This window comes from Nannospalax galili, unplaced genomic scaffold (assembly GCF_000622305.1).
Source record: "Nannospalax galili isolate Female #2095 unplaced genomic scaffold, S.galili_v1.0 scaffold976, whole genome shotgun sequence".
In the NCBI taxonomy this organism is placed as follows: Eukaryota; Metazoa; Chordata; class Mammalia; order Rodentia; family Spalacidae; genus Nannospalax; species Nannospalax galili.
The window spans coordinates 1,888,981-1,899,653 of NW_008339381.1; the positions used below are offsets into that span (position 1 = coordinate 1,888,981).

General features: G+C 39.1%; 1 protein-coding gene across 1 annotated transcript in view; it reads right to left on the reverse strand.

Annotated features, from left to right (window-relative positions):
- The window catches only part of Cubn (cubilin), a 291,759-nt gene that overhangs the window by 234,478 nt on the left and 46,608 nt on the right, over window positions 1-10,673 (reverse strand). The window contains exons 17-21 of the mRNA XM_008833899.3: window positions 8,993-9,137; window positions 8,103-8,281; window positions 6,415-6,580; window positions 5,790-6,006; window positions 2,650-2,780 (exon numbers count right to left, since the gene is read on the reverse strand). Of these exons, the coding sequence (XP_008832121.1) occupies window positions 2,650-2,780; window positions 5,790-6,006; window positions 6,415-6,580; window positions 8,103-8,281; window positions 8,993-9,137 (838 nt within the window). The remainder of the gene's footprint in view (window positions 1-2,649; window positions 2,781-5,789; window positions 6,007-6,414; window positions 6,581-8,102; window positions 8,282-8,992; window positions 9,138-10,673) is intronic.

A 10,673-nucleotide genomic window follows, 5' to 3' on the forward strand; every position in this document is an offset into this window, starting at 1 on the left:
CTGAAACTCCTATGGAAAACAGTGTGGAGAACTCTTAAAAAACTAATAATGAACCTGCCATGTGACCTGGTTATACCACTCCTTGGTATATACTGAAAGGACTCAGCCTATTGTAGAGACACTTGTACAACCATGTTTGTTGCTGCTCTTTTCACAATAGCTAAGAGATGGAAGCAACCCAAGTGCCCCTCAACTGACAAGTGGTTAACAAAAATGTGGTACATTTACACATCGGAGTTCTATTCAGCAGTAAAGAAAGATGAAATAATGAAATTTGCAGGCTAAATGGATAGATCTAGAAACTGTTATACTAAATGAAGTAACACAGACTCTGAAAAACAAAAGACATATGTTCTCCCTCATTTGTGAATCCTAGCACCAAATCCTTATAAGTGAGTTCATATCCTGATGCAGCTGCAGGGACCAAGAATATGGAAGGGAAACAGGGAGGTAAAAGGAAAGAAGGAACCTAAGAGAGAATAATAGTAGGATAAAGGTGTTACTAAGGGAGAAATATTTAAAAAGGGGGTAGTTAAAGGGGAGGGGGGAAGGAGGACTATACAAAGAACTATGGGAATAAAGGGGAAAAAACTCTCCAGATACACAGTGAAAAAAAATAAAAAGCCTTAAGCACAGAAAGAGCCCTACTGGGATGGAAGAAAGCCCTTCCAGAAGCAATATGATTGTTAAATGAAAATCCCAGAGACGGAGGTGGATTGCCCCCCATGAGCTGTTGTCCTGAGGGACACTAGAGGTCCCCAAAACAATAAAGGCCATTGTGAATATTGTTGGTTGTATACTGAAAGTGGACAGAGGCACCCTGTTGTTGAAGATACTACTTGATATGCACACAGGAGAGGGAGAAATCAAGCTTGAACTAAGCTGGAAACTCCCTGCCACTGGATGGGTGGCTTTCATGGTGCCAAAAGTTGATATGCAGATGACTGGGGGAGAATCGTCCCCTATAATTCTGCTCATTGACAGACCCCACATGTTGCACTATCAACATAACATACCAAACAAGATGCTCCTGCTGGTGCAATAGTGGAGCGTCTAGTGTATGTATAACCAGCAAATTTTCGATTGGATACAATGCCCACTTCTAGGGGTGGAACACATATCCGGTACTGTAGACGAGATCAATCCCCTGTGGCAGGGAGAATATAGGCTCCAGAGGGAAGCCACTGTAATTGTTTGTTAGACGGATGTGATGCACCTGTCAAAGTACCAGCCAAGCATTTGTGTTTACACCCATAGGTTACATTATTATAGCAGTCATTGTTTAGATGTTCTTGCTTCTTGCTGCTTGTGCTTTTATAGTTGATGGACCCACTGAAATGGGCCAACAGCCCCTGGGAAATTGACGATGCAGAGACCTGAAAGTTCAGTGCCTTGCCACAATAGGAGGAAGATCATCCCACACCTACCACCCCCTCCAAGGCTCAGGGACTTTTGTGAAAGAGGTTGGCGGAAAGAATGCAAGGGCCAGAGGAAGGGGTGGAGTGTTAACTGTATACTCCAACCACTATGCTGGCAAGCTATAGTCATACCTCCTTCTCACACTCATCAAGGAGTCAAGGGGGGAGTCAGTTACCCCTCCCACTCAATCAGTCGATCTTAGCTACATGTGGGGGAGGGGCTAAGGATATAAAAGCCAAGAATGCCAGGAGGCCCCTCTCTCACCATTTTCTGTGGCTTTCGGGAAGTCACAGGGTCTGTATTTGAGTGTGGACTTCCCAGTGCAGCCATAAATGGGGGCCACCCACTCCTCTGTAAATAAACCCCCACCCTATGCTCTGTTAAAAAGAAAGAAAGAAAGAAAGAAAGAAAGAAAGAAAGAAAGAAAGAAAGAAAGAAAGAGAAAACGATAGGTGCTTAGATAAATGAGAGGGATCTGACTAAACCGCAAGTGGATGGACTTGTACTTGGGAATGTCTGGGACACTGACTTGACACAGTGGGACTTAACACCCAGGACAGTGCATGTGGGTTCCAGTGGTGGTGGGGGCTAATGGAGGGTGCTTGTGGGGATGTGGCTATAAAGATAACTCAGATTGTTTGAGATATTCTGTATGAAATACAACAAAATTTAATAAAAACAAATTTAAAAAATAATTAATTGAAAAAAGAAAGTTTAGCACGGCGTGGTAGCGCACGCCTTTAATCCCAGCACTTGGGAGGCAGAGGCAGGGGGAATTCTGTGAGGTTAAAGGCCAACCCCGTTTCTCTACAAAAAAAGCTCCCGAGAAACACGAGCGACCAGGGGAGCCCCTCTCAAAAAAAACAAAAAAAAAAAAAAAAAAGTTTAATATCGTGAAAAATAAAATACTGATTCAATACAGTACTAGTATTCATACTGATATAACACCTGTCCAATCATTCTGCTCTTGATACAGGATCTTTCTATGTAGCTAAAGCTGGCTCAGAATTGTTCTCCTGTCTTAACCTTCCAAGTGCTAGGATTATACGATCCACTGTGCTGGGATGAGTTACTCTATTTTTAATGAGAAAGATATCAAATCACTAAACTTTCTCCAAATATAACTTTCATTTCGCAAGTTTGGGGTTGAAGTATTCTTTGTGTATTTTAGACATCAGTACTCTTTTATAACAGAGCAAATGCTACCAAGCATAAATGACATTTTGTTACCTGTTGATGTATCAATTGCTTCATACTCTATTAAAAATCCTTCATGGGCAAGGTCAGAGTCAGACACAAAGATCAGTTCCACCGAGTTGGAGATGCTGGTAAGGGAAGGTGGGACGGATTTTCCACAATATCTATTTCAAACCAAGACAGAAGAGATACACAGGTTTTACACATTTAGTAGACTTGAATTGACAATCCAAAAATTACAATATGTGAATATGATGATGGGTTGTTATCAACTTCCTACCAACCTGAAAAGCAAATTTTTTCAGTCAAAATATTTATAACTTTGTTGAAGATCATCCTGTTGATGATTCTTTCACTGGATTGTGTGTGTGGCATGGCATATATTTGAGAGTTTTAATGAAGGTAGACAGCAAAGGTGCGTTAGCATGCCATGTAGCATACTGATGAACTAGTCCATGGAACTGCACTAAAGGAAATCAGTGCCTCCTAAATTCATCTATCACTGCTTCAGCTCATCCCTGTCACTCAGACATTATGACTTGTGTGCATTGCTCAGTAGCTCTGCCTCATTTTTTCCATCTCCCTCATATAGGTCTCAAAATTTTGATCAGTTAATATATTGTATATGAGCACTTAGAAAAGGGCCTACAACAGCAATCCTTATATAAATTGCCTACTGTCTTTAAACAGCTCACTTATGGAGAGGTAAAAGTTTGATTACTAAATCATGTCACTTTTTTTTTCTTTTGCAGAACATAGGCAATTTTACTCAGATAATCTATTGTTGTAAAGCTCCAAATACAGTTACCACAAATGACATTATGCTATGGATTTTTTTTTTTTTTTGAGAAACACCTGTAAGAAGGAAACCCTAGAAAAATAGGGATCTTGAGCTAATGCACTCAGGGAATGGCAGAGAAAAAAAGTGATAAAGGAACAAAAAAGAAGAAATGTTGGATGAGTAGGGGAGTTAAAGAAAGAAAATTTGGTATAAAATAGCATTTTAGTATTAGAAAAGATTAACCATCTTGATAGGAAGGAAGGTGAATTTTAAAAGTATATATATGGCTATGAACACTAAATTTGACATGATCATTATCATTTATGTCCCTCAGAAAAAATCATATTTCTTATGGTTAAAAGTACCCATATGCTCCTTTCAACCAACATAAAAAAAGAGGAAAGTTTTAAAAGATGAAATATTGAGGTAAAAAATAAAAGAGCAGAGAGGCGATAACATCAGAAGGAAAAAAATCAAGAGACTACTGGAAAAGGAAAATGTTTGCAAAGTTAATGGACAAAAAGAAAAGAGACCATAAGAAGAAATCCTTTTTAAAAAGCAATTAGGGAACTCTGTTTCCAAGGCAGACATAGTAACAGGGGTTAGGTTTTACTTCGTACTGAAAACAACCAAAGTCTCAGGAGAAATACATAAATAGATGTCACTAAGCATCAAGTGAGAAAGGAAAACTCTTCAAGGACAGGAAAGAATGAGGTCAAAGGGAAAACTGAAAGAATAAACCAAGGTTCAAGAACTTAATGGCATTCCAGGATGTAGTTCAAGAACATTGATTGACAGGTATATGTAATAACTGGTGCTCAAAATATATAAATGAAAAGTCCCAAACGTCTATCAAATGCTACCAACCACAAAAACAAATAAGAAAGTACAATGAGAAAGTACAATGAGAAAATAATTAAAATAGCCAGAAATCATATAATCACTGAACAAATAATGATATTAAAGTAATTATAATCATATAACATAGATTTAGAAGCTACAGGAAAATTAATATTGAAGGCTGACATACAGGATATACCAATCACATGGTCCACGTGCTGGGAAACCTGAATGAAGACACAGAAAAATAAAGAGAGATCCTTATGTCTCACCAAATTAAAAAATCAACTCTAAGCGAGTGAAAGGGTTAACAAGAGGAGCGAGACTGTGAGACTAGGAGAAGAAACAGGAGAAGCGCTTCACAGTGTCGGTCTGGACAAAGATATTTATGGACTAGACCTCAAAGGCACAAGCAAGCAAAAACAGATAAACGGGATTGTAGCAATCTGTAAATCTTCAGCACAGCTACAGAAACAGCAGAGTGAAGAGCTAGCCTAGGAAATGGGAGTTATTTGTGATCCATACATTGGACAGGCAGTTAGTAACCAACAAATAGAAAAACAATTCATACAATGATAACAGGAAGCAAATAATCTGATCAAACAATGAGCAAAACCCCAGAACAGGTATGACCCCAAACAAGACAGAGAAATGAGCGATAAGTCTATGAGAACATGATCAAGGTTACTCATTATCAAAGAAACACAAAATCAAAACCCCTGGAGACACTAGCATACACCTGGCATGATGGCTATGCTCAAAGATCTAGCAACTGTTGGTGAGTGTGTAGAGGAAAAGTGACTTTTATACACTGTTAGTGGATACAAAATGAGTATAGCATTATGACAAACAACATAGAGGTTCTTCAAAAATTAAAAATACAACTGCTTTATGATCCAGAAATCTCTCTCCTGAGATTATATCTGAATAAAATGAAATTAGGATGTGGAACAGAAAACTGTCTTCTCCTGTTCATTACATCATTATACACAATAGCCATGATATGGAAACATCCTGTGTCATCAACAGATAAAATAATAAAGAAAATGTGGTATACACCATGGAATACTATTCATCTATGATAAAGAATGAAATCCTGCCATTTGGAACAACACTGGTAAAGTTGGCGGATGTCATATTAAGTTAAATAAGCCAGGCACAGAAATACAAGTACTACACAATCTCATCGATACGTGGATTCTAAGAAAAATACAAGTGGCTACGCTAACTGGGAAGCAGGAGGGAGGAGAGGAGATATTGGTTAAGGATATGTAATTAAAGTTGAAAAGGAGAAGGAATTTCAAGAAATCTATAACACATCAAGGTAGCTATAGTTGATGGCATTTAAAAAATATCCAAAGTGAATGTTTTGTGGTGTTACTCTTATTTCAAAATATAATGGAATATAAGGTAAAAATACCTTGTCAATTCAAAAATAAACCAGAGGAAACAGACGTCCAATGGTGTAGTATTGCACCAGTTTTGTCTTCTCTATACAAAAACTATGTGCTATGCTTCCAAGTCCAGCATATTCAAAACAAAATATTCTCACCTCCCAAGAGATATATCAGAGAGAACATCATAGACTTCTATGTAGTCACTTGTGCAATTGTAATGAAAGTCCAGGTGAAATTCATCGAACATCAGCCGGATCAGTTGGCCAGGTTGGACTGCGATGTGCCAGGTGCAATTAACACCATGGGGGTAGTTGTTTGGATGGCCAGGACTTAGAATGGTTCCAGTTGGTCCTGTAAGAACTTCTCCACACACTGTTGAAATAAAATAGTAATGATAATTATTACAACAGTTAACGAATAAGTTACCTGCGCTCCAAAATCAAACGTGCTTATCACAATCTCTTAAAAGCTCACAAGAAACAATGCGGTTTCTTATATGCTGTTTATAATAATGCAGCTTTTCTCTTACTAAGAGATATGAAATGGCTACTGATAAGTGTTAATTGAAAGCAGAGTCTATGTTTTTAAGTGTTCGTCATAATTTTCATAGAATGACTGATGTTTAAAACAATTTCTTTCTCTTGTTCACTTACAGTGGGGAACTTTTTTTCCGAGCTGAAGATTAAACCCAGGGCCTTACACAGGCTAGGTAAAGATTCCCAGCTCTATTGTCCACTTATTCTGACACAGGCATAGAAGGGGAAAGAGGCAGTCTCTTACCCAAATTCTCAGCGCTGAATTTCGCCATGAAACCATGATTTACCGTAGAAGAACTTTTCACAAATGTCACATGAAGAATATTGTACACAGATGTTATAAATGAAGTTATGTTTGTGGCACAATACTTCTTATTTTCAGGGGACCCCAAGATGGAATTGGCACCAATCTGAACAAAAATAGAGATATCCAGGTTTATATTTGTTAGATACATATTCTGGAAAACTGCCACTGTTGGCAGAAGAGCTACTGGCAACTGATGGTGGCTCAGAGTCGGAGAACCACTGTCTTTGGGGAATGTGGCTGCTGGAAGGTTGCCCACTTGTCGGTAGTCAAGCCACCCATGCTCACATGGGCAGCACTAAGTGAACTCGGGGTCAGCAATAACAAAGCAAAATAAAGGACATAAAGCTGGGTCAGAGACGGGGTGTTTTCAAAGTTCATCCATACTGAGGTATATATGATCATCTAATTCCTTTAAATGCCACACAGTGTTCCATTCTATCTACATATTATATTTGATTTTTCCAATTATCATTTGATATATATTTAAGTTTCTATTTTAACTTATAAACAATTATTGTATTTTCTATTTACATATACTGAGATAAATAATGATTACAGGCATATCCATGTGAATATATCCTTTTATTATCACTGTGTATTCATCTGTGCAGAATTGCTGGATCAATTGATAACTCTATGTTTAACTTTCTGAGGAACTGTCAGCTGTTTTTCCACCCACAGTGTATAAGGGTTCCAGTTTTTCTGCATCCTTGCCAGGACTGCTTATTATCTGACTCCTTGATTATAGCCATCTTAGTGGTACCCCCTGTGGTTTTGATTTCCTTGATGACGAGTGCTTTGGACATCTTCTTTCACAAGTGCCTCATCTACTAGCATATCATCATTTTCCCAGATTTTTGTGGGTTTTGGGGAGAATAGTTTTGAGACAAAGTCTTCCTATAGCCCCAGCTGACCTAGAACTTGCTATGTAGAGCAGGCTGGCCTTTATCTCACAGAAATCTGCCTGCCTCTGCCTCTACCCAGCTAGCTATGGTTTTTTAAATAGATGCTTTATATCAAATTAAGAAGGCTCTCGTCTCCCTAAATGTTTTTAAAAATATTATTTTTATTTTATGTGTATGAGTATATTCCTGCATGTGCACCTGTGTCATGTAATGTCTGTGGTGGTCAGAAGGAGGCATCATATTCCCCTGGGACTGGAGTTGGGGATGGTTGCTAGCTGCCATGTGGGTGCTGGGGATCAAACCTGGGTCCTCTGCAAGGGCAGCCAGTGCTCTTAACCGCTGTGCCATCTCTACACCTCCCCCTAAATGTTTTTTTATGATAAGAAGCTGGTAGATTTTTGTCAATGCTTTTTGTGTATTCTATTGATGTGAACATGTTGTTGACTTTTATTTTATTGATATTATTCTATAATGTATAACTACATTTACTGAATTTTTAATGTAATAACAATCTCGACTTACTGGGATAAATCTCTCTTAGTAATGATGTATAATCCTACCTATATACTGGATTCTCCTAGGTAGTGTTCTGTTAGGAAATTCCATACCTACATTCATAAGAGATACTGGTCTGTACAAATGACTTCTGTTCCTCATAACTGGTTTGAGCAAAACACGATGCAGTACCTTTGGAAATATTTAGTGGAGTCTCACTCTTACCTCAATATAATCTGTATCACAAGAGGCAGAACCATCTGTCCGAAAGTCAGTGAAGTTGAGAAGAACAATTTGTTTCTGGGGCTGGGTGATGGTCCACCTACAGGTTCTTTCTCCAGGATAGATGTTAGGATAAAACGGAGAGCGAATCACTCCTTCTCCAGTTAATTCACCCCCACAAGCTGCAAATGCAAAAATGATGATTGTATTTATCTATACATAATTCTTGCCCTCAATTTTATTGCAATGTCTAATTCTGCATAAGGAAATAGCAGAATGCAATAGTTTTATGGAAGTATCCTCCTTGTTACTCAACAACATAAAATGATTAAAATATTTCAAGAAATTAAAATGTTAGAATCAGGTAAATTTGACACTAAAGATTAAGGAGATGAGACTAAGGAGATGGCTTATTCAATAATGCATATTGAGTATGCACTGGGCACTCGAGTTTGGATCCCCAGCACCCATGTAAGAGCTGAGCCCAGTGGTGTATGTCTGTAACCCCAGCACTGAGGGGATGGGAGAGGAAAAGCACAGAGACACGCAGATGCTTGGGGCTCACTGGCTGGCCAGTCTAGCTCAATGGGTGAGCCTCAGGTCAGAGAGTGATCCTGTCTCAAAAACTAAGGTAGAGGAAAACCCCTGATGTCAGCCTCCGGCCTCTGTATGTGCACACACATGCACAGGCAGCTGCACATATGTGGACACCAACAAACATACACACACACACACACACACACACACACACACACACACACAGGATCTGGTCTGTGGCCTCTGTATGTGCACACACATGCACAGGCAGCTGCACGTATGTGGACACCAACAAGCATACACACACACACACACACACACACACACACACACACACAAAGCAGAAGTTTCCTTACCAACTTGATAAGCAGCTCTGAAACTAGCTTTCTGGACAGAAGGATCTATTTTCAGCCTGATCCAGATGTTGTTAGTAATGGATCTAATGGGAGAGAGGATTTCGTTGACACAGACCTTTCGGAGTAAGTTGTTACCATCTCCAACCTAAGCAGAAAAGTAAAATTGATTTGTAAGTGTAATTAGGAAAGTCACTTTGGCAGTAATGGCAATATTCAGAGGCAAGTCAATGGCATATTTAAAATTAATAAAACTCCATTTAGGTAGTGTCTATATTATCTTTAAAAGTAATCAGTAGGTCAATTTTAGCACAATCCAATAGCACTAAATACTGAAAAAATCTTAAGTCAATAAAATGCACAAGTGTAAGACTCCTAAAGATAGCCTTCTAATAATTTTCACAATGTTAAAGAGGAAATAAATCTGTGGCTGCCTCACCAGCAACAAAACCCAAGAATACAGCATGTCAAAAATAAAAGTTTCAACCAAATCTATAATTAAAGGCATATCAAAAGCACAAGACAATATAGGAAATTAGGATGGAAGGAGAAAAAGAGAACCCAAGACAGAGAGCAGCCAGCCAGTCCGAGAGCCCAAAGAGTCAATTTTTAAAATAAGTATAAAACATTAAAATGAGGAAGAATAAAGTGAATAAGAGCAAATCTGCTGTTTAAAGTACAAAAGAGAGAATCATAAGTACCTGTGCTGGACAGCTTTAGTGTCAACTTGACACACCTGGGGTGAGGGAGCCTCAGTTAGGGGAATTGCCTCCATAGGACTGGCCTGTGGCCAGTCTGAGGGGCATCTTCTTGATTGGTGTGTGATGTGGGAGGGCCCAGCCCAAATATGGGTGGTGCCACCCGTGGGCAGATGGTTCTGTGATGTAGAAGAAAGCAGGCTGAGCAGGGGCCAGGGAGCAAGCCAGTAAGCAGCATTCCTCCACGGCCTGTGCTCCAGCTCCTGCCTCCAGGTTCCTGCCCTGAGTTCCTACCTTGGGCTCCCTGACGAACTATGACCCAGGAGATGTAAGATGAATAAACCCTTTCCTCCCCAAGTTGGTATTGGTCAGAGTGTTTTATCACAGCAATGGAAAAAGCAAACTAGGACAGTCCACTAAAGAACAGCTTTTCTAAGGATGGTTCAGGAATGGGGATACAAAAGGCAGATGTCTGACAAAACAAAAGAAGCAGAAAATATGCATAAACATTCAAAACAGAAAGTATGAACATGTTAAGCCTAAGAAATGTTTTAAATATAATTATATGTACAGTTCTATGCCAATAAACTTGAATGGCCAAGAGATTATTTTCATAGGAAGACCTGGGTTCAAATCCCAGCACCCACATGGCAGCTAACAACTGTCCGTAGCTCCAGTCCCAGGGGATCCAACAGCCTCTTCTGACCACCACAGGCATTGCACAACATGGGTGCACTTACCTACATGCAGGCATATACACATACACATAAGATAAAAATAATAAAATATAAAAAACAAACAAAAAATTATATAATTAAAAGTGTCTCAAGGAGCAGGAGAAAAATCTGAATAGATGATATGTTATGCTATGACATGGGTGCACTTACCTACATGCAGGCATATACACATACACATAAAATAAAAATAATAAAATATCTACTATCCTCAGGCCTCTTGGGGTAAGTCTATAGCGCAGCTCTCCGCGC